The sequence below is a fragment of the Bubalus bubalis genome, chromosome 3 (assembly GCF_019923935.1).
Source record: "Bubalus bubalis isolate 160015118507 breed Murrah chromosome 3, NDDB_SH_1, whole genome shotgun sequence".
Taxonomy (NCBI): Eukaryota; Metazoa; Chordata; class Mammalia; order Artiodactyla; family Bovidae; genus Bubalus; species Bubalus bubalis.
Window position 1 is genome coordinate 138,460,124 of NC_059159.1, and position 24,333 is coordinate 138,484,456.

Sequence of the window (24,333 nt, forward strand, 5' to 3'; positions counted from 1 at the left end):
ATTTTGTTTTTAAAAAAGAAATGGTACTTACATAGATCTAATTCTTCTAATCAGCATTAGGAACTTCCCGGATGGTTCAGACAGTAAAGAATCTGCTTGCAATGTGGGAGACGTGGGTTCAATTCCTGATTCAGGAAGACCCCCTGAAGAAGGGAATGGCTTCCATTCCAGTATTCTTGCCTGGGGAATTTCATGGACAGAGGAGCCTGATGGACAACAGTTCACGGGGTTGCAAAGAATCAAACAAAACTGAGCAACTAACCCTTTATGGCTTTGATATGCCTTTTCATATTATTGGCTGTACAATGTTTCGTTACCTGAATATGCAATGATTATTAAGCCATCTCATTCCTGATGGATATTCTGTTTGTTTCTAGTTTGAGGCTATTATGAACACAACTTCTTGTACATTTGTGTACTTATATTCTCAAGTGTTAACCTAGAAATAAAATTGCAGAATTACAGAGTATATACCTATTCAGCTTTATTCTATCATGCCAAACTGTCAAGAGAAGTGATATCAGTTTACATTTCTAATGGAAGTTAGGATGAGTGTTCTTAATTTCTCATATCCCATATATACATCATCAGAGTACAAATTTTGTACTTCTTTTATTAAACTTTTTCCTAATTATTTTGTTCTTTTTGATGCTGCTATAAATAGGATTTTTCTTAATTTCTTTTTCAGATTGTTCATTGCCGGTGTATAGAAATATAATTGCTTTTTTATGTTGACCTTGTAGCCTGCAACCTGGCTGAACTCATTTATTAGCTCTAATAGGGTCCTTGTAGATGCCTCAGAATTTTCTGTATACAACATGATGCTATCTGGAAGTATAATTCTACTTATTTCTTTCTTTTAAAAAAAAATTTACTTGGCTTCACTGTGTCTTAGTTACAGTCAAGGGATCTTTAACTATGGGATGAGAACTCTTAGTTGCAGCATGAGAACTCTTAGTTATGGCATTGTGGGATCCAGCTCCCTGACCAAGGACCAAACCTGGGCTCCCTGCATTGAGAGTGTGGCGTCTTAGCCACTGGACCACCAGGGAAGTCCCTACTTATTCCTTCCTAATCTGGGTGCCTTTTTTTTTTTTTTTTTTTTTTGTCTAATTACCTTGGCTAGAACCTCCAATAGAATGTTGAAGGGAAGCGGTGAGAACAGACGCCCTTCCTTGTTCCTAATCATAGTGAAAACATTCAGTCGTTTATCATTAAGTAAAATATCTGCTATGGGGCCCAGAGATGCTCTTTATCAGGCTATTTTGTAGTGCTAGTTTGCTAAGTACTTCTATCATGAAGAGATGTTGAATTTTTCAAATGCTTTTTCTGCATCTAATGAGGTAGCAAAAATCATCTTGTCTTTGTCCAAACTTTGTTCTGGGCCCTTTGAGTGACCCTTTTTAATTATGAACATGCGAAGCAAGTTTACAACCATTACTTCCAGAAGAAGGTACAACAAGCTACTTTGGGCCTTGGTTAAGACCTGTGATTTGGTATGTAGAGCGCTTCCATGCAATTATTTGAATTCTCAAAATTCAACCAAAATCAAAGACTGTCTGGAAGGGAAGAGGTGCAGATGAAACCTCTTCTTAATGAGACCTGTCAGATGAGAAGCCACTTTAATGGGAAAGCTGCCCTTCCCAGCCATCCTGATAGCTGCTTTGCTTCCCAGGAATTGCTTGTGTGCACTGTGAGATGTTCCCCCCTACCCCCACTCCCCCACCCCCCACCCCCCCAGCTAACCTGTGGGGTGCCTACAGCAGCCTCTCCACTGCCGCCACTACTGGACGAGACTCACAGTGCAGGCTGTCCTCAGTCTGGGGGTGATGGGACCTGGGTCACACATGCAGGAGACAGTGGCTCGACAAGAGTCTCTTTAGGCTTCCAGGCATCATGTGCCTCAGCTAATACAGCAATTCCTGCAGTAGACAGACAGAACCTAACATCAGACCAACGTTGGGCCTCTGGCTGCTCAAGCTGAGAAGCCCTGAGACAACCAGGACCAGTAGGTGGTCCTCTCAGAAGTAAAAAATGTGAAGTTCAGCCCTTAGCATCACCTGGGAGTTCTGATGTCCTGCAGGCAAGTGCAGGAGGATGAATTCACTGAACTCTTGAGAACAACAGTGCTGGATATCTTTTCTTTGCCCATCACTCAGATACACTTTCCAACCCTCTCTTCCCAGCTCTGTGCCTAGGAGACTGGGATGCATGGGCCAACTTAGACTCCCTGGCTCTCTGCCTTCCAGTTGGGATTGGCCCATGGGGTTTGGTCACTAGCAGATCAGAGGGCAAGAGAAGGGGAGGGGAGGTCATTGATTCTCCTGATTCCTCCCCTGTTGGGTCAATAGGGGTATCCTTCTCTCTTTCTCAGGCCACATTTCACTTCAGACATGTCTATCCACATAGTATGTGCTCTTTCTCCCTCCTCTCCCCTCTGTCTTTCCCCCCAGCCTAGCCCAATAGACTCCCTTCTATTGCCCCCTCACATCTCCCCTCACTTACTGAGATCCCATTGCTTTCATTGACCCCACTTGCATCTCTGAAAAGAGTACCTTTGTTGAACCCTTTTCAAATGACCCAATTTGAATGCACTGTTTCCCGCCACCACCCTGACTAGTACAGAAACTATGAGGTCCGTGGACATGTCTTGGGTTGGATATCCAGGGAGAAGAACCAGACTTTCTGCTGATCATTCTGATTTGAACTTTGAGAGAAATGTGAACACATTTTTTTTCACCTGAGCTGGTAAAGCAGAGTACAAGTCACACCTGTGTTTACACATCTATTCCCCCCTACCTGCCAGGGAGCACCTGGAGAATTACGATGTTCGCCTTTGGAGTTCTGTGGATGGTAGATGTTCAAAAATGTTCCTCAAGCACAACTGAACTGTAAGCCCTTACGCAAGTCACCTGTCTCTCCAGGTCTCAGGTACTTCATCTGTACAAACTCTATCCAGGAACACTGAAATGTCACCTACTTGGGCTAAGTAAGAAAAAAAGTCAGTGCAGAGGTAATTGGCATATTGATTAATGCTTTTATGTCAGCTTAATTGTTTTCAAAGACACAGAGTAGTATGAGCTTGGGAAACAAAGGAAGTTGGGCAGAATGTCGTTGGATGTGCTTTTAATCAAACATTTTAAATGGCACATAATAAACACATTGCTTTAAAGCAAAAGGGTCCTAGAAAGAAAAACACCAATACAGTATACTAACTCATATACATGGAATTTAGAAAGATGGTAACAATAACCCTGTGTACGAGACAGCAAAAGAGACACTGATGTATAGAACAGTCTTATGGACTCTGTGGGAGAGGGAGAGGGTGGGAAGATTTGGGAGAATGGCATTGAAGCAGGTATAATATCATGTATGAAACGAGTCGCCAGTCCAGGTTCGATGCACGATACATGATGCTTGGGGCTGGTGCACTGGGATGACCCAGAGGGATGGTATGGGGAGGGAGGAGGGAGGAGGGTTCAGGATCGGGAACACATGTATACCTGTGGCGGATTCATTTCGATATTGGGCAAAACTAATACAATACTGTAAAGTTTAAAAATAAAATAAAATTAAACAAACAAACAAACAAACAAAGGAGGTGCTTCTTCCGCTTAATGGCATCCGGTCCCATCACTTCATGGGAAATAGATGGGGAAACAGTGGAAACAGTGTCAGACTTTATTTTTCTGGGCTCCAAAATCACTGCAGATGGTGACTGCAGCCATGAAAATAAAAGACGCTTACTCCTTAGAAGGAAAGTTATGACCAACCTAGATAGCATATTCAAAAGCAGAGACATTACTTTGCCAACAAAAGTTGTCTAGTCAAGGCTATGGTTTTTCCTGTGGTCATGTATGGATGTGAGAGTTGGACTGTGAAGAAGGCTGAGCGCCCGAATAATTGATGCTTTTGAACTGTGGTGTTGGAGAAGACTCTTGAGAGTCCCTTGGACTGCAAGGAGATCCAACCAGTCCATTCTGAAGGAGATCCAACCAGTCCAATCTGAAGGAGATCAGCCCTGGGATTTCTTTGAAAGGAATGATGCTAAAGCTGAAACTCCAGCACTTAGCCCACCTCATGCGAAGAGTTGACTCATTGGAAAAGACTCTGATGCTGGGGGGGATTGGGGGCAAGAGGAGAAGGGGACAACAGAGGATGAGATGGCTGGATGGCATCACTGACTCGATGGACGTGAGTTTGAGTGAATTCCGGGAGTTGGTGATGGACAGGGAGGCCTGGCATGCTGCGATTCATGGGGTCTCAAAGAGTCAGACACGACTGAGCGACTGATCTGATCTGATCTGATAATAACATGTGCTGCTATGGCCCACTCTATATTTGACATCAAAAGAAATCTGCGTTGTATTGTTGTGACAAAATGCCAGGTTACAAAACACTGTGTACAGCACGATCCTAATTTCCAACAATATTCCTACCCGTTTATCTATACAGGACGGGGGAACTGATGCTTGCTGCCGCGTGGTGTGGTAAAGTGTTATTTATTTTCTGCTTATTACTTTTACATTAAAAAATAAACTAAAGCTCTTTCTAAAGCTCATTGCTTGAGGAGAAGCAAAAGGGTCAGGCCTGTAAGGGCGATGGAGGGAGGCTAGGCGAAGAGGACCGCAGATGGAGGGACGCGGGGCCCGCTCCCCTGCCTGCGGCGCGCTCCACTTACGGCACAGAGGAGAGGGGCGCAGGGGGAGCGGCAGGGAAGGGATGGAGGTGGGAGAAGAGAAAGCTGTGGGGCGCCGTGTGGGCGGGTCTCCGCGGCGATGCGGCGGGCGGAGCGCCTGGGGGCGGGGTCCGGGCCAGGGCGTGACTCGCCAGGGAAGGGGCGCGGGGTGGGGCAGGTATCGACGCCGGTGGGGCGGCGCGGAAGTGGGGCCACGCGCATTGGGGCGGGGTCCCGACGGGGGCCCCTCGGTGTCCGGTGCGAGGGCGGGGCGGGGAGGGGCGGGGTCGTGGGCGGCTCCGCCCTCCGCGGCTGGGAAGGCGGGGCGGACGGGCTCCGGAAGGCGGAGGGAAGGAACCGGATTTGGGGCGATGGCGGCGTCCAACGTGCTGCTGGTGATGGGCGTGAGCGGCTCGGGGAAGTAGGTGCTGGGGGCCAGCCTCGGGAGGCGCAATGGGGAGGCGGCGCGAGGCGGAGGCCAGACCTGCCGCAGTTTTGGGCCCGTGGCGACTGGAGTTCCCTGGGGAGCCCCCTTCCTTTCCCTTTGCCGATGAGGAAACTGAGGCCCAGAACACCTTGCTCCCTCCCTCTCCCCACTTGCCTGCCTGCTCGCTCCGGGAGCTCCTGGCCCGGGGCCACTTCCCAGACTCGGGCTTTGCAGCTCTGAATTTAGGCAGAGGCGCCTGCTGGGATAACGGGTTCTGCTTGGCCCCTGGAGCGGCCCGGGCAGGTTGTTGGGGGCCTCAAGTCAGAACAGCGTGCAGGAGAGCAAGGGACCACAGAGCACGGGCAAATCTCCTCCCAAGCGCCTAGAGACAGGCGCTTTGTCAGGCTGGACAGCACTAGCCTCCTCCTTCCTGGCCTTGGACTTTTCTGATCAGAGTTTAGAAAGTGAATTTAACTTTCTAACCTACTGTGTTCCCCGCTTCAACTAGAAGTATGGAGTATTAAATATGAAGAATGCTCCAGGTTTGTGAGGAAGGAAGAGCATTCCACACCACAGAGCCCCTGGCCAGCCCAGTCTGGCCAACTTGAGGGGCCGAGGAAGCCTTTCCTGCTTAGTCCAAAGTCCAGCAGTGCCCTTTATCAGAAAGGACAGGCGGCATTCCACCAGAGGCAGCAAAAGACAACTGAAGTTTTAGGGCCTCCAAAGGCTTTTCACCCTTCTAGAATGTTCTGAATCTGGAACTGCCCATGCGGTCCGGTGTATTTCCAAGACTCCTTCTTGCTCCAGGTAGGTAGGTGTAGCTTTACAAAAATTACTGTGGCATTTGGGTGCCAAACTGGTTTGTAATGCTCCGCTCTGACCAGTCTCCTGTGAGGGGAGCACTGGGCTTTATTTCTACTGAGGGTCCTTGGTCCATCTTCAAACATGGACCAGGGACCTTCACCATATCCCCTGGTTAAGAAGTTTGGTTAGAGTGGTAGAGAATGGTTCTTGTTTCCTTCTATCTACTTTCTGCCCATCTACACCCTAGTCTAGTTAGCTCTTGTTTTAAATTATGACTGGTGGCTGACACGTTCATTCCTGGCTAATCTAACTTGGTCTTAAGTGTGATTTCTGGTGTACACAGCACTGGTTTCTCCAGCCCTGGAGTTTGGCTGGGACAGTTGAATCACCGGCAGGCTGCAACATGTCAGCCTATGCAGCCTCCGTTGGAGTGAACATAATGGGAGACGTTCTAGTTCTCTCAATCCTTTGGTCACTTTAGGGAGGACGTCTCAGTGTGTCTTTTTAACACCTTCCTGATACTTTCTTAACAAAAGAGAGAACCCTTGGTAATTGACAGTATAGAATTTCTTCATAATGTTTTGTTTTCATTGTGTGCATCTTTTCAGTTAACCTCCTACTTAAGGCAAGTGAGGATGGCTTCCTGTATAAGGGACAGAATGAATTTCCTTCTCTAACACATTTAATTTTAAAGAGTGAAGCAATTAAATAAAAATAACACGTAGATAATTGTAAAAGTGGCATGTACAACTTAGGTGAGAAGGCATGATGAACTAGGAGGAGGGTACAATAAAAAAATCCCGAAGGTTGTATGTCAGTGATTGGCATTTGGGTAATAACTTCAGAAGTTGAGAGCAAGAGGGGGCTTCCTTTCTAACTCATCGCTTGCCAGCCTCCATCCCTGCCCCCATTGCACTAGCCGTAAACCTCAAGATGTCTGAAACCAGTCTCAGTGGGCTGAGCATTATGTCCTGGGAGCTAGTAGGTGCTCATTAAATATTGGCTGAGTGAAATGAGAAAGTGAATGGATAAATGTAGCTCAGTTCCCTTGTTTTACAGGTAAGAAAACTGAGGTTTAGAGGACAAGGTGGGCGTAGTCATTTAGTGGCAGAATGGAGACTGTGGCCAGATCTCAAGCTCTGGGACCCAGGCCCTCTTCACTGACCTGTAGTTGTTAGGGTCTGAACAGAGAGCATTCAACTCCCATACTTAGTAATGAATGCTGGTAATTCTCCGAGTCCTTGATTTGAAGCGTGTGTCCCTTTTAAGTCCCAATATATTAATGCTTTTATGAGCTCCGTGAACCTTGTATGGGTGCTTAGAGGTTAAATTCCCTGTCAGACCCCTCCTCCAGTATCCTCAGTAGAATTTATCACTTTATTCAGTTGTTGTCCATGTAGTGACTGGACATGACAGTCACTAATCATGTCCAACTCCTTGCAACCTTCACTACTTCCTAATTTGCTCAGATTCATGTCCGTTCAGTCCTTGATGCTATCCAACCATCTCATCCTATTCTTTTTCAAAAAATAATTATCTGCAAAACAGGGACCAAAAACTTAAGGGACAAAAAAAAAAAAAAAAAACTTCAGGAGTTTAATGAGATCGTAGGTATTGCTTTTGGGGGAAAATTTAGTGAAAACTGGATAATTATTTAAATTCCTGGAGAAAACTAAAGCCATGCTCTAGACTCCAGGGTGAGGAGCACGTGTCTCAGTTTCAATATTGTAAGTTGTTGGTGTTTAATACCGGTGGGGCAGCCATGTGCTTCCCACGGCTCCTTGGATGGAAGAGGCAGATGGGGGAAGGGTAGTCACATGGCACCTGTGTCCTCTCCACAGATCCACCGTGGGCGCCCTGCTGGCATCTGAGGTAACCTGTGCTAACACCTCCCAGCTGCAAGTCTCGTCTTGTCTCGTTGCTTCTGGCCTGCGTGGTTTGTAAAGTCACCGCAGACACCTCCACAAAGCTTGTGAAACCCCCTGGAGCAATTTTGTCTCTTTCCTTGGTCATGGAAAAAAATGATGAATGAAAAAAACAGTTGCAGCAACCCAGTGGGCGGGATTAGTGAAGCATCCTTACAGACCTCGCTGCTCCTGCACCTGGGTGGAGGAGGGATGGTCTGTGTGGCTGCTGGTGGGAAAGAGGGTGGCCGGGTTGTTTCTACACCTGCTGTTAGTATTAGGAACCCACAGTGCCCATCACATGGGCCGCATGACCTGCTATGTACCCTCTTTCACTTTGTTCTTAAAGCTAGGATGGAAATTCTACGATGCAGATGACTACCACCCAGAGGAAAATCGAATGAAGATGCAAAAAGGGATACCGCTGAATGACGAGGTAAGGTGCACTGTTTTTATTTCCAACACAGATGTCCCAGCCGAGTGATGCAGGTGAAGATGCCTGCAGCGCTTGGTGCAGTAGAGTTCCTGAGTCACACACCCAAGACAGTGCTCCAAAAGCCAGGTGCACAGCAGGCCTGCCATGTACGTGAGCTGTGGCCCTGAACTCCTGTCTAAACTCTACACTGGCATCAGGATTGATGCCACCATCAGCCCCAGCTCAGCAGGATCTGCCAGAACACTTTGTTGAGGGATTTGAATCTGCAGAGTGTAATTCCTGAGAGGGCACAGGCTCCTCGGTGGCTCATACATGTGGAAGTTCACCTTTTCTTCTCAGGATCTACCAGCCTACCCTCTCCAGGCCCTGGTGCCCACCCCAAAGCTAGAGTGATCTTTGCAAACTCAAATGGCCTTCTGGAGGTTTCCCATTATCTCAGGGTCAAGACCAGACACATAAACTCCTACACGTACATGGTCAGGCCAAATTGGCAGTGTCCCACCCCAGTGTCTTTGGGTGCACCCCACCCTCCCACATACCACCCCCACTATCCTGCCCCCATCTCCACTGCAGCTATCCTGGCCGTTTTCAGTGGCTCTGCTGCCATGCTGCTCCCCCAGGGCCTCTGTGTCTGCTGTTCCTACTGTGAGGAACACGCCTCCCCACTCCTCTCAGTTACCTGCTCATGCATCTCATCTCAGCAGCTGTGCCCCTTCTTCAGGGAAGCTCGCCCTGACTTCTAGATAAAACCTCCTCTAATGGACTCTTATGGCAGCATATCCCTTATCATCCATGTCCCAGTTGTAACATGGCATTTGATGGTGTGAGAATTCGATTAATATTTGTCCCTGTAACTAGATTTTACCCCCAAAAGGACAGGCACTGTGGCCATTTCTGTTAACCCTTATATATCCCCAGAGCCTGACACAGTGTATCAGAAAATATTTGTGGCAAATTTGTGAATGAAAGAGTAAGTGAAAGAATGGACGGCCTGACATCTCATTCCTTTATGCACCGTTGTGAGGGCCTTTTCTAGAGGGTCTTTCTCAAACCAGAGTCACAAACTGTGGATTCATAGAACTAGCTGTCACCCAGGAGAGACTGAGAGCAGGGCCTAGGGTGGGTCCACAGAGCAGCTGGCAGCAGGGGCCCCAGGCAGGTCCACGTGCCAAGGGTGTCCAAAGGACCAGTATTGAGATGGAACTGGCCAAAGAGCAACACTGGTGTTTGTACCATGAACTCGGCTCCCCCAGTTTGTGCTCCACTTTCTTCTCTTTGTCCTGCCTTAAAGGACTGAAGTCACTAACCCCTATTAGGTCTAATTCTAGAGCACTCTGAGGGTTTCTGTTTGTTTCAGGAAGTGCTCCCCAAGTTTAAACATTAAACCATCAAAATTTAAGTTTACAGCATTTGACTTTAGAAGGTGGGAGGAGAGCAGCCAAAAGGAGATACAGAGTAACAACTTAAACATAACAATGATACTGTACTAGAGATAATAAACATAATGTAGACAACCTGGCCCCACCACTGAGCTTGTGTGACTTTTGGCAAATGGCTTGGTCTTTCTTTGCCTCATTTTCCTCCTGTGAAGTAGGAATGGTGACAAGATCTATTTTATTGGGTCCTTGAGAGGATTAGATAAAATGAAAAGTGTGCACAGAGACATACCTGAAGCATTCAGTGAATATCACTTCTTACTGTTGTTGTTAATACCGTATCTATATATGCATACATGTAACACATCATTTCTGTGGAGTGTGTAAAGTGTGACCGTGCTAGGGTTATTTTCTTTTTCCCCTTGCTGAGTACAAAATTAAAGAACAAAGTAAAGCAACCCCAAATGGACAGATTTTTATAATGGCATTTAAGCATCGTTCCTCTTACTCACAAGTGAGCCTTGTTAAGTGAGCAGTATTGATGGGGCTAGGGGCTGAGGAGGAGAACTGAGAAGAGGAATTTATTGCACAGAAGAAAAGGTTATCAATTACTGGAAGAAACATAACGAGTTACTAAATATATTCAGAGGAAGCTATACAAGTTTGCCTGACATTGGAGTGAAGCAGAGAGGAATGCAGTAAAACAGGAAATGGCTACCATTTTTGATGAGAGCCCAGTGAGTGGGTATGGGTGAGCGAAGGTGTGGGTCACAGCTGAGCTGACACCACCACCTCCTCATTGCCCTGGCAACCAGCCCGCAGGCCCCCGTCCCCCAGAGGATACTGTGCTGAGCATCAGGTAGACTGTTAGAGGCAGAGGTAATGGTATGCCTTGGGGGAGATTCTCAGGATGGTTTGGGGAGGTCCATGAGGTCACTGAGAGTCAGACATAACTGAGTGACTAACACACACACACACACACACACACACACACACACATTGTACTCTGAAGGCTAAGATTTGAAGATAAAGAACCTGAGCTGAATACACCAAGGGCAACTTAAAGCTATTTCAGTTAAATGTAAACTCCAGTTCTGGGATTGCACTGCCATACTTCAAGTGTTCAAAAGCCACATGTGGCTGGTGGCTGCTAATCCAGACGGCGCAGGTAGAGAACATTTCCATCAGGGCAGGAAGCTCTGCTGGACAGCGCTAGTGGAGAAAGACATGCCACCCAGGCAGGGATGCACGTTAACATGATGAGATGATGATTTCCAAGCTGTCCGTCAGTGAGTCTCCCTGATGTGCCAGGTCCACGCTGTTCTGGCAGCCCATGGGGTGACACTTGAGCAGACTTCAACCTCAGAGTCTATTTAAAAGAGAGGTTTTGGACAGTTTTGTTCCTGATTACAAATATAATACTTATCCTGTATAAAACATTTGACTGATGCCTACAAATTCTTTCACAGAATATATCACCCTTGGTTGCATCTTCCAAAAATACCTACTAATTGAATTTTATATATATACCCATCTTTTGGGGTATATATTTTGTTTATATGCATTTTTTCCCTCTATGGGCTTAGGTTCACTTTTGCACCAGATTAAACCGGTCCCTCACCTCCACTGCTCCCCTCCCACTTGCCTTGCCCTCTCTCCACCTCCCCCAGCAATGCTGGACACACTCCTCTTCCATCTGTTCCTCTGAGTGCCTGCCCTTTAATTGTCATCCCCTTCCAGAAGACACTTTCTCTTTCTAGATAGGCCAAGGAAGCATTCTCTGTCCTCATGATGCTCTGATTTAGCCCTCAGTGCTTAAGCCCTGGGCTGGGGGCTCAGGGTACACTGCACCCCTATCCCTGCATGTAGGGACTGTCGGGAGTGAAGGGACCTAGAATAGCAATCCAGTAAGCTTGGATGCTCATCTGGATTATGTTGTTTCCTCCTCTCTTTCCTCTAAGACTTTCTGTGTTTGACTTCACTAATTATGATATTGTCTGTAGTATTTACACACAGAATGCAGTGAATTTGCTCTAGTATCTCTGTTTGGCCTCAGTTTCCGCCTCTGTGAAGAGGAAATCTCAGTCATCCCCTTTCTTCACAAACATTATGAATACAAAATTTGGCTCTCATGTGTCCAAGTTCTCCCTAAGACGTGACAGTAAAGGCCAAACTCCTTAGCAACTCACTCAGAGTCTTGACTATCTAGTCCTGACAGTTTCTCCTTAACCTCCTCACATAGCAACTCCCATACCTGGTCGGCAGCGCTAAGCTCCTGCCTCATCCATTTACTGTAGAGTCTTGGCAAAGCATCTTTAACATTTAATACTCCCAGTCTTACCCTGCCCTCTGCTTGGCAGGCCCTGCTTCCATTAAAATCCTCTTTATCCTTGAAGATTTAGTCTTCTTAGGACCTGATCAAAATTGATCTCTCCCTCTACTCTCCACTCAGAGCCCTTCTTAGTATATCCCTTCGAGCCCTCATCTCTGCCTTACGTGTAGTTTAACTGATAGATACCCGTCATCAGGCTGTGACCCCCTTGAGGACAGGAACCACACCATTCATATTATATTCCCAATGCTCTGTATGGCGCTTTGCACATATTAAATATTCATTATTTGTGGAATTAGAATCTACTGCATACCAAATTCATTTATTAAAGGTCTTTTCCAGATTCAGAGTTGGAAACTGATGCCATTTATTGCAGCTATAAAATCAGCCCAAAAAAATAATGTTTAAAATGACTCCTTTTCCTCTTTAAATCCCAAAGCAGATCAGTGAATTACATGATTCCCCCATTTTGAAGATGAACAAAGGGAGGCACAAAGAAGTAACTTGAGCAAAGGCACAGAGTCAAGGGGATCTAACCTCTAAGACCCTAGTTTTTCTACTGTGTTAAAGGCCCTGATACTCCACACACACCCAATCTATGAGAAATGAATCAGGGTGGTTTAAATGGAGATGGAAAGTGTGAAAGCGAGGGTGATACAGAGCAGGAGAGGGGCGTGGCCCTCAGAGAGCACATCCCTTGGAGGGATCTAGGCCTGGATGGGTACATGAGGCAGGTGACGCCTGGCTTCACACAGACTAGGGGTGAGAATGCTGGTGTCCCCCCGGGAATTCATGTAGCACCTGGAGCGACTCTGGAAGAACTCTCTCCTTGTGGCCCCCTTTGAGCCTCTGGGGAAGGAACCCAACTGTGTAATAACTGTGACTCAATACTTGGAAACTTCTGTAAAATAAAGTTGAAAGTACTTCATTGCTATCTCCAGCCTTCTCATTGATTTTGTGGCTGGTGGACCCAGACCTTACTGGTGCTGTGAATAAACTGGTCCAACATGCATTCTGATTGGGCAGATGTCTGAAAGCATCTATTTCTGTTTTATATTTCCATTTATTAATATTAGTTTTCATGGTTGAGCTTCTGAGGAATTTTATTGTGACTAAGTGAAGCAACATGCGTAATTCTCAGCTAAGGCACGTATTTAGACACTGGTGAAATAATAAAAAAGCAGGGATTCAAAGTAAAGTTCTGTTTACCTGTACAAAGGGTAGGAAGTTTATTACCCAAATATGTTTTCTGTTTTTTTTTTAATTCACTTGTTTGATCCTTATTGTGAAATATTTCAGGCATGCAGAAAATACAATGACTAATAAAGTCAATATCCAGCTTAATGCAATAACATATGTTTCCTAAGCCATAAAATAATACAGAGATTGATCTCTGTACAAAGAGATTTGGTGCTGATGGGCTGGAGGAATTGTGCAATCTAGTTAAAATAACAAAACACAAGGTTGCTCCTCTGCTAGTGGGAAGAAAGGTAAGATAGCTAAAGTACTAGGAATTAAACAAATCATTCCCCTTCCTTGGTGCATCCAAAGCCACTATGAACATTTTACTCATGTAGAAGTACAGCTCATTTTTTGTTGTGTTTTCACGTGTGAATCAGTCCTAGTGCATCATTATAATTACTTCTTGAACTCTTTAAGTAGGTATGGGAATACTGAATATGTGAATTAGCATTTGACCGTCTGAACCTTCCAGCTTGGAGAAGGGCATGGCAACCCCCTCCAGTATTCCTGCCTGGAGAACTCCATGGACAGAGGAGCCTGGCAAGCTATACAGTCCATGGGCTCACAAACAGTTGGACACGACTGAGCGACCTTCCTACTACTTCTTCCAAACCAAGCATTCCTGCTGAATGGAGATCAGCACTAGTCTCAGGATTTTGTTTCACGTAGAGACATGCACAGTGACAGGGATGCATTGTGGAAAAGGCTGCCCGACTACCCAGATGGGACCAGGGTAGTCAGGCTCTGTCTAGCTGGCTCAACCCCTGATACTGTCAACACATTGAACACAGGTTCATGTCTCATATGAGAACCCCACTAGTCAGGGTCACAAGATTTCTACATAAATGCCAGTTGATTAACTTACAAGGAGAAATTTAACTGCCACGTGGCCCAAAACACATCAATCTGATTTCAGAAGCCAAAATGCAGTCAGGTATCTCAGTGAACATGCAATCAAAAGAGTAGGAGAGTTAAAGCTTAAGTTTCTAATGGTGTGAGACCACCCACCCCATCAGAGAGACATTTGCTAATGAGAACATGATATTTGAAGTCATAAGGCCAGAACGCCATGGCCTCTGGACAGTACTCTGCTGTCTAATCCTATAGTGTCCTGCTGGACGTTCACACCCAAGCCTCATGTGCTTCCTCTATGTGTGTGAAAATACATAGTTGGATCATAGTGATGCACTGCTAGCCTGAGGGCCATTTTTTACTTCTTCAGATGAGTTGAGACATCTCTGTCCCTTTCTATTAAGTGTTGATCTTTGAAACCTTAAAGAAAAAGCTTCTTTCCTTCTTTTCCAAGTGCTTAGGAAGATACTTCACTTTGGCCCCCATAGGCTGTAAGAAGACTCCTTAACTTTATAGACGTTGACATCATTTCTTAAACTTGAAGCCGGACACCTCCATTTACATGTGAAACACACTGAAGTTAGTCCCATTAATGATTAGTACACCACTTTACCAAGTAAGATGCCTGTGCAGCCCTTCCTGCGGGTTTGAAAGGCACCATATCTTTGTAGGTCTGGGTCCTAGGTAGGAAACTGCTCATGCTGACATGTGAGTCTGTAAGGCCCAGTCACTCTGCTCTGCTGCAGCCTTCTGTTGGAGAAGCTGTTTTGGAAGATATAGCCAGGAGGTTTAAAAAAAATTTTTTTTAAGGTCTTTGGATAAAGGATAATGTTTTCTTTTTTATCCCTGTTATTTCATGAATGTAGTAGAAAAGCTTAGCTGTTCACAATGAGGATACAGAAGAGAAGGGAATTTAGAAAGTTGGGTGCAAATGGAATCTTAGAAGTTAAACTCAGGGTGATCGTGTGTAGAGTATTGAAAGAAAGGACCCAGAATGGTGTCTGGGTCTCCCTAAGCACACAACAGATACTTGCAAATGGACGAAGGAAAGGGAAATCCAAATCTGGGCTTGAGTTGGCAGCTTTCCCATGGGCAATTTTCCATCATAAAATACTGCATGGCTCAGTAAGTCCAGCTAGTTTTCCCCACTACCTATGGGGGAGCCTGGTGGGCTGCCGTCTATGGGGTCGCACAGAGTCAGACATGACTGAAGTGACTTAGCAGCAGCAGCAGCAACATAACCCTTGACACTCGTCTTCCCTGACCCCCATCATAAGTCTAGAAAATACTGGGTTACAGTGGCAATTTCAAGTTCCGTAAGTATAGCTGCTACAACTTTTTTTCTCCTCACAGACTTCTCTAGAACATTTAGTTTTTTAGTATGATGTCAGAAAATCTTGCCAAGAATAAGTTTTAAACATATACACTTTTCCAGGAGCATGTAAGTCTCCCCATAGAGCACAAAATTCTTTATGGTCTGCAAGTTTATTAGAACTGGTAAGGCTCATCTTGTTACTTTGTTTAGAAATAACCACACTGGGTCCACTGAGTACTCAGACAAGTGCTAACATAAAGGCTTTCATGAAATACATTTGAGCTATCATGTGCACATTGTAGTAGCTGTTATAATTTGAGTAATAGTATCTGTGAATTATGTAGTTATTTAAGATACCATTCATGTAAGTTAGGTAATAGTTGTCATTTGATCTCTGTCTTCTGCAGATTTTATAGCTGTTGCATTTGAACTTCTAAGTGGTCTTTGATTGAGTAATGTGTACACAGAGGTAAAGTCTTTAAAGAATTATGTGACTAATAAAACTTCCAGGACTCTTAACCCAATATTAGCACACAGTGCTTTTAAAAAATATTATTTAATATGAAAAGATACATATAATGAAAAAATGTTCACTGTGTATGTGTGTGTAGCATGTGTGCATGTAGTGTGTGTGTAGTGTGTGTGCATGGAGTATGTGTGTGCACAAAATCCTTCTCTGCTTCCTGACAAAGGTGGATCCTCGTAACTAGAAGGTCTTTAGTTTGCTGAGCACAGAGTGATGGCCTTGGTGGAATGAAACTTTTTCTCTGTATCCGCACTGGGTGGTTGAAGGAGAGGGCAGCAGAAGGAGAGAAAGAGTATATACTAGCTCACTGGTCTCTTCTTATAAGGGCACTAATCCCATCATGAGGACCTCATCCTCATGACCTCATCTAAACCTGATTACCTAAAAATATTCCTACATGGGGGATATGAATTTTGGGGAAATAAAAACATTCAGTCCATAAAAATAATATACTGTATATAAGCTGTTTCAAAGAAGAGAAAAAAGAAGGAAAGCTGCCCTACTTATTTTTAGGAGGCAGAGATAACCTTGATACCAAATTTAATATGGACTACACAAGAAAACAAATGCAAGTCAATCTCAATTATACAAATACAAAAATCTAAATAAAATGGTAGTCAAATATTAAGAGCAAGGACTTTTAAAGATGCATCATGGGGACTTGCCTGGTGGTCCAGTGGATAAGACTCGATGCTCCCAATGCAGGGGTGGGTTCAATTGTTTGGAGAACCAAGATCCCACATACCACAGCCAAGCCTGCACACCACAAGTTGAGAGCCTGCACGCCACAATGAAGACCCAAAGCAGCCGAAAAAAAAAAAAGTCTTAAATAATAAAGACATCATCTTTCTTGAATATGCATCAAAATGATAAAGGATGGGCATTGGGACATATAGAAGACCAGATTGTGAGCTGAAAAATCATTAAAGCTGGGTTATGAGTACAGAGAAGTTTGTTTTATACCATTTTGTCTCTTTTTGTATATGTTTTAAATTCGCATAATAAAAAGCTGGGTTTTTTTTTGTAATGCATTGTGGCCAATCAGTATTTACCCCAGGGGAACTTTGTGTAACACTCTAAGGTGTCCTATGTAAACTTCTTCTTCCTTCTCTGGAAAAATACAAAATTATCACGATACTTTTATCCGAAAGCAGCTTTGTTTTTAGAGGGTTTGAAGAATAGGACCAGGGGGCAGCTGACTTAAGAGTTTCTATGAATAACTCTCTGCATTTGAGATCAGAAGCACCTGAAGAATCATGCAAATACAATAAAAGATCTGTTAAGTGTATCAGAAAATGGCAATCCACTTCGGTATCCTTGCCTGGAGAATCCCCATGGACAGAGGAGCCTGGCAGTCGCAGAGTCAAACACGACTAAGCGACTTAGCGTGCACACACCCCCAAACATATCAGAACCAAAGAAAGTGTATTTATAATGGGAAGATTGAAATGGGGGAGTTACACACTGGCATTTTAGGGTAATTTTTATCATTGTGGAAGGAACCTCTGACACCTGGACCAGGAACATGATTCTGTGCTGAACTGCCCAGTGACAATTCTCAGCCTCCTCAAAACCACTGAGATTTCTCTGGACCTTAACATTGATGAACATGATGAACATGTTTCTGTACAAATAAACAATATCTGGAAAAGCCACTTTGGTTTGTTTTAATTTCAGGACAGAATTCCATGGCTCTGCAAATTGCATGACGTTTTACGAAGGTAAGAGAACGTCAGACCTCAGATAAGCCAGTGAGTAAAGGAAACCACTCTTGAAATCATAACTGACTAATGATAAAGGATCCCAGAAATGAAATGCACCTCCATCTGGTGACTAACAATGACTTTTAATCAGCCACAGAGTGTTGGGTTCTAGAGTCAGCCTTCTAGACAACTTCATAATTACTAGCTGGGAATTTTACTCAGCAACTTGGCTTCCATAAACCTGTTTATTCTTCTGAAAAATAGGGATATAGTTCCTACTCACAACAGTTCTTACAGATTGTCGTGAGGAATTAGTGAATAAAGTGTGGGTAGCACTTAGAATGGTACCTAATATATATGAAGTGAAGTGAAGTCACTCAGTCGTGTCCAACTGTTTGCGACCCCATGGACTGTAGCCTACCACGCTCCTTGGTCCATGGGATTTTCCAGGCAAGAGTACTGGAGTGGGTTGCCATTTCCTTCTCCAGAGGATCTTCCCAACCCAGGGGTAGAACCTGGGTCTCCCGCATTGTAGGCAGACGCTTTACCATCTGAGCCACCAGGGAAGTCTACCTAATATATATAGTAAGTCCTAAATAAAATAATAATGTTGTTACAGCCATATCTTAGCCACCACTTGTATTGCCTCCTACTTCAAGTTCTGACAACCAGGAAGATCTGGGGTCATTTGCAAATCAACGGATAACTCGCTACCAGAACTGAAATCTCAAACTGTCCAGCTCTGTAGCATGCCTCTGAGCAAACCACCCTCTTCTCCCATCTGTGGGTCTAGCCTTTGGGAATCCTGGTTGGGACATGGAAGATAAAGGAGTGGCAGTGAATGAGTTCCAAATCTTGCTTTCTAAGATGAAGTCATGTTTTATAAATCTAAAACCATTTGAGCCATTTGACATTATACTTATTAAAAATTCAGTTTACATTTTTTTAAAAACACTGCACAGACGTGGCTGGCAGTCCTGTCTTTGTATGGGTTTAGGGTTTTAAGGTTTTTGGGTTTTTAGGATTTTTTTGTAAACTCCTACCCAACTGGGTCTCTAACATAAATAGACTTGTCAGATCAAAGATTCTGACCTGTGATGGAAGCCAAAGTGAAGAGTCTCAGGAGAGCGGAGATCAGACCTCCAGGCTCAGAACTAACAAGCTCTCACTCATGCCCTTGAGAAGAGCTGGGAGGCTCAAGTACATTGGTTTGTTGCTGATGACACACTCCATCCACTGGGTCTCCAGTCTATGACGGCCACAGATCAAGGCAGGCCCCTTCAGAATTCTTAGTTCTCAGTTCTGAACTGAAATCTCTACTAAGTACCCAAGACAGCACTGACCCTTGACAACTTTAGTTCCTTCCTGGCTCCAAGAAGACCTCTCCTGCCCAGGGCTGGTATACATCAGCTTAGTGGTAGGGGGGCTCATCCTCATGTATGGTCTTGGACCACACTGGTTTTCCCTTCAGTACAGTTCAGTTGCTCAGTCATGTCCGACTCCTTGTGACCCCATGAAATGCAGGACGCCAGGCTTCCCTGTCCATCACCAACTCCCAGAGCCTACTCAAACTCCTGTCCATCACATTGGTGATGCCATCCAGCCATCTCATCCTCTGTCATCCCCTTCTTCTCCCACTGTCAATCTTTCCCAGCATCAGGGTCTTTTCCAGTGAGTCAGTTCTTCACATCAGGTGGCCAAAGTATTGGAGTTTCAGCTTCAGCATCAGTCCTTTCAATGAATGTTCAGGATTGATTTCCTTTAGGATGGACCGGTTGGATCTCCTTGCAGTCCAGATGACTCTCACGAGTCTTCTCCAACACCACGGTTCAAAAGCATCGGTTCTTCCGCGCTCAGCTTTCTTAATAGTCCAACTCTCACATCCATACATGACTACTGGAAAAACCATAGCTTTGACTAGACAGACCTTTGTTGGTAAAGTAATGTCTCTGCATTATAATATGCTGGTTTTCCCTTATTGGTGGCTTGTCAATCGACCTCTATTTCTGGCTCAGGTTTTTCTCTTAGTTTTCAACATCTCTGAAAACTACTCACTTTCTGCTCACCTTGAAAACAGAGGGACTGGTGCTCTCTTTTTTCCTGCTTTCTCTGCTCTGCATGGGTAACTTCCCCAGATTCTTCCAGCATACTGCAGAGTAGGAATGGAGAAAATCTGAGGAGAGCCTGAGCCATGCTGTGTGGGGGACACAGGTGCCTGCCAGCAGCCACCCATGTCCACAGGTGCTGGCTCAGTCACATCCTATAGCCAAGGGGCAGAGCTGATACTCACTCGGCACTTCCTGTGTGCTGGGCACCATGATAAACTTCCACACCACAGTTCTGTGGGCAGGTGCTTTTGAGTAGCCACATTTAACAGATGATGAACTGATGGTCCTAAAGTAAATCAGTCCTGAATATTCATTGGAAGGACTGATGCTGAAGCTGAAACTCCAATACTTTGGCCATCCGATGTGAAGAGCTGACTCACTGGAAAAGACCCTGATGCTGGGAAAGACTGAAGGCAGGAGGAGAAGGGGATGACAGAGGATGAGATGGCTGGATGGCATCACTGACTCAATGGACATGAGTTTGAGTAAACTCCAGGAGTTGGTGATAGACAGGAAGGCCTGGCGTGCTGCAGTCCATGGGGTCACAAAGAGTTGGACACAACTGAGTGACTGAACTGAACTGATGCTCAGAGAGGTAAACACATCACCCAAGAGGGCTCACTAGTGGAAGATCTTTACCTCAAAGCCAAGACTGCCTGATACTTGGCCACCATTTGTAACACCTTCCACTGTCAGAGAAGTGGGACTGAAGTCCTCAGCCTAGGCTTGACACCAGTTATTTTAAATGTCTTCACTCTTTGGGATCTCCCCTTCCCCATCTCCCCAGTTTTTTTGTTTTTTTTTTAAACAGAGATGTAGCCTCTGGACAGCATGTAGTTCTAGCCTGTTCAGCTCTGAAGAAAGTATACAGAGACATCTTAATACAAGGAAAAGATGATGCACCTCTGAAGTGTGATGACTCGGGGAAGGAAGAAAAGCCAGTTGAGGTGAAGCTCCTTGTGGTCCATCTGACTGGGTCATTTGACATCATCTCTGGACGCTTACTCAGAAGAAAAGATCATTTTATGCCCCCTGAGTTACTGCAGTCCCAGTTCGATACTCTGGAGACTCCATCAGCTCCAGAAAGCTTTATCCAAATCAATGTGGACAAAAATCTTTCAGAGATAATTGCTACAATTATGGAAACTCTAAAATGAAATAAGAATCATTTATATCAATGGTCCAGACCCATCAGGCATAACTCTTGTCTCCCATCCCAAACCATGTTCTCTCCAGATTCTTCTTAAGGTGAATAAACCACAATGTGTTGAGATATTGTTCAGGTGGATTTTGGGTAATCTGGGAGACTTTTATCATCATGCTGTGGCACATTCAGAGAAATGGAGTGGAAACTTGGAAAGTGAAGCTTCACTGAAGTTTAAATTCATGTGACCCAATCAAATGATCAGAGGAAATTCTATAATCAAAGCTGTAAACCTTGACCTTATTTAGAACATTCTTGATCATGCTTGTACTTGGACAAATAAATGAAACTTGGCTATCCATGGCACCCTCTGGAGACTGGTCTCAGGAGTAGAGAAGCATACAGAATTGACCACTCACCAGCAGTTCCGTTACACCACACACCTCTTCATCCTCTCGTTGGGCCATTTCAAAGTAAATAAAAAGCACATACAGTTCATGGATTAAAAAAAAAATTGCAAAGGTGGAATTTGAGTGAATGAAGTGCAGGACTGTCTGCCCCCAGTCCCCACTCCACTTTACAGAGACTCTTGTGAGACCAGGCTAGTATTAACCTGCCCCCTTCCTGCTATAAAAGCTGTGGATGGTGGACACTAGGCAGGTGAGGGAGGAACACCAGAGCCGCTGTGGCCAAAACCTGACAGGAAAACGTTCCAGCAAGTGGCATTATGCCAGTGGCAGCCAGGTCAGGCGAGGCGATGGAGGGCTTAGAGGTGCTCGTGATTTGCTGGCATGCAGCTTACCAGGCGCCAGTGGGGAAAGTTGGAATGTGGCCAGCCTGGGCTGGGTTTGAGCACTTCCCTGACAGGGCTCCAGGAAGAAGCATCCTTATCCCTCTATCTAATCAGGGCCACAAGAACCAGCTGCTTTACAGGCCTTGGTTGATTCTGGCCAGAAAGTGAGTTTTGGAACCAATTCCGTTTTCTTTCACAAGAATATGCAATTTTTTGTCTCAGGAACCACAAACAAAATATATGCATAGGGTGCCAGTGGAATGAAAGGGCCCTTCTTGGATGAATCTTGCCTAAGAAAATGTAGGGCCATGGATTTTCCTGACAGACTATTTGGGGCACCTCTTGCCCAGCTTCAGTTGACATCAGCATTCATACTCAGGGTCTAGGCCCTTAAACTGTCCAGCCAATACGCTCTGGCTGGACGAGAGTCACCCCCAGCTGTAGAGAGAGGACTCAGTCAGTTCTGTGTACTCAGTGAGTACTGTGAGGAGCACTCTGGAGGGCGTGAGCACCTGCAACACAAAGCTCTGGCTCTCAGGGAGCCCAGGTTAGGGTGCAAAGATAGGGCATCTCATAGCCTCTAGTACCAGCTAGAGTTCTCAGTGAAGGCAGTTCTTCACAAGAAAGAACTGATTTTCAAATATCCTCCTAGATCTTCTTGTGTGCATGCTAAGTCACTTCCGTCGTGTCCAACTCTGTAACCCGCCAGGCTCCTCTGTCCATGGGATTCTCCAGGCAAGAATACTGGAGTGCGTTGCCATGCCCTCCTCCAGGAAATTGTCTCAACCCAGGGATTGAACCCATGTCTCTTTCGTCTCCTGCATTGGCAGGCAGATTCTTTACCGCTAGCACCACCTGGGGAGGCCAAACCTTCACAGAGGATCAAATGAAAAAGGCTAAGGCTGTTTATAAGAAGCACTGAACCTAACTCTGCTTTATACATAAGTAAGAGCAGCTTTGTTCTTTGCAGTTTTAATACACACTGAAATTTCCAAGAATGCAATAAAGGGACATTTGTATCCTATTTTATTTTTAACCTTACTAAGAATGATTTATCTTTTCAGAAAATGAGTGAATTTCTGTCAGACACAACCACCTACATCCAGCTGCGTTTTTAATTCTTCATTCTTAGTAATCTGATGGGCAAAGCATCAAACTAACTACTGTGTTCATCTAGTGTAGCCATGTCCAAGCATCATATTACTGAATCCCATCAGTTTATTACATATTACTTTCCTTTTTTCCCCTCCTTTTCAGAGGAGTTAATTTCACTTCAAGATGGTAAAGGAGGCATTAGAAAATAGTTTTGTTTTTCTAAAAAAGGAGTCTGGTAGGGCTGAGAATCAGGGCTCCAATCTTGCCAAGAATCGTCACAAGGAGGCTGTGGTGTGAACCAGTACTGCCCTCTGGTGGCCCTCAGGGACATAGCAAGCTCAAACAACTCGCCCACCCCTGAGCTGCTCCCCACCTGGCCCTGATCACACCCCTGCCCAGCCACTAAGACCTGGGAAGAAGGGACAGGCAAAAAACGTTTGCAGTGGTGCAAAAACAGATGTCAATCAAATATTTCCTCAATCCTGCAATGCCACTTACCATCTCCTCTGGTAGGACTCTCTCCATTCTCCACCACTGGAATCAGTTCAGGTTAAACATTTTTCTCTTCTATAAAACAGGGTGGCTGCCTGCCTCATAAGCTTGTGGAACTGATATATAGCACATGCAGAGTGCTGAGATAAAAACCCAACACGCTATCGGCTCAACAAACGTTAGCTCTTATAATACTTGTCATCCATGGGTATCTGAGGCCAGAGGTTGAAAACTCCCATTCCTCTGCTTTCGTGAATGCGTGGCAACTTATGAACCCCTTCTGAGTCTTAAGTCTTTGCGCTCTGATAGTCTTCCTTCTTAATTCCTGCCAGGGTCTCTCCTTCTACCTTCCCAGGCCTTGGTCAGGTCAAATCAGGCAACATCTGGGATGATATCCTTAAGTCTAGGATAACGGGGTGACCTGCAGTACAGCAAGCGGGCTCAGGAACTGGGATGCTGAAAAGGCTGGGTTCTGGTTTCTGCCGCAGACTCACTGGGTCACCTACAGGGTGTCACCAGATGCCTTCAGAGGTTCAGTACTCACATTCTGCGCTTCACTGGAGATTACCTGATGAGCAAAATTTTCAGTGGATGGGAGTACAAGAAGGAAGAAATTAAAACAGCCTGACTTCAAAGATACCATCGACCAGGGATTTTAATTTTCTGAAACTAATAGGTAAGTTTATTCTCCCTTTGTGCATGAGTACATACTAAGTCACTTAGTCGTGTACGACTCATTGTGACCCTATAGACTGTAGCCCACCAGGCTCCTCTGTCCATGGGATTCTCCAGGCAAGAATACTGGAGTGGGGTGCCATGCCCTTTCCCCGACCCAGGGATAGAACCCAGGTCTCATGTCTCCTGCACTGGCAGGTGGGTTCTTCACCACTAGTGCCACTTGGGAAGCCCTCATTCTTTCACTGAAGAGCAAATCTGTATATTTAAAATTATTGAGATTGGAATGTTGACTGTTATGGGCATTATGAATGCCTAACAATTACCAAGGAATTATAATTTGATTAGACATCCAGCCCACAGGCTCCGTTGGGCTCAACGTAGGGGATTGTTTCAACTCCTACACAATCTCGTGTGAAATGTAGCCTGTT

The 24,333-nt window shown here is 45.1% G+C and overlaps 1 protein-coding gene across 11 annotated transcripts; it reads left to right on the forward strand.

Moving 5' to 3' along the window:
- Positions 1-4,310: 4,310 nt before the first annotated feature.
- On the forward strand, positions 4,311-21,210 carry IDNK (IDNK gluconokinase). Of its 11 annotated transcripts, none has more exons than XM_025281943.2 (6): positions 5,043-5,099; positions 5,849-5,912; positions 7,751-7,781; positions 8,163-8,249; positions 17,570-17,613; positions 20,515-21,210. In XM_025281943.2, exons 4-6 carry the CDS (start codon positions 8,214-8,216, stop codon positions 20,858-20,860), a joined length of 426 nt encoding a protein of 141 aa, XP_025137728.1. In that variant the 5' UTR covers positions 5,043-5,099; positions 5,849-5,912; positions 7,751-7,781; positions 8,163-8,213; the 3' UTR covers positions 20,861-21,210. The 11 variants fall into 11 exon arrangements, 10 of the variants coding, with proteins under 10 accessions (XP_044796163.2, XP_044796165.2, XP_044796162.2 ...); XM_025281944.2 differs by having other exon boundaries at positions 5,049-5,099; positions 8,167-8,249; XR_006550075.2 differs by lacking the exons at positions 5,849-5,912; positions 20,515-21,210 and adding an exon at positions 18,215-18,226 and having other exon boundaries at positions 4,311-5,099; positions 8,167-8,249.
- Positions 21,211-24,333: the final 3,123 nt, after the last annotated feature.

Coding starts and splice junctions, on each gene's coding strand:
- IDNK (XM_006041967.3), top strand. CDS start 5,050: ATGGCGGCGTCCAACGTGCTGCTGGTGATGGGCGTGAGCGGCTCGGGG. Junction 7,782..8,162: donor GCGCCCTGCTGGCATCTGAG/GTAACCTGTGCT, acceptor TTGTTCTTAAAG/CTAGGATGGAAATTCTACGA. Junction 17,614..20,514: donor TTGCATGACGTTTTACGAAG/GTAAGAGAACGT, acceptor TTTTTTAAACAG/AGATGTAGCCTCTGGACAGC.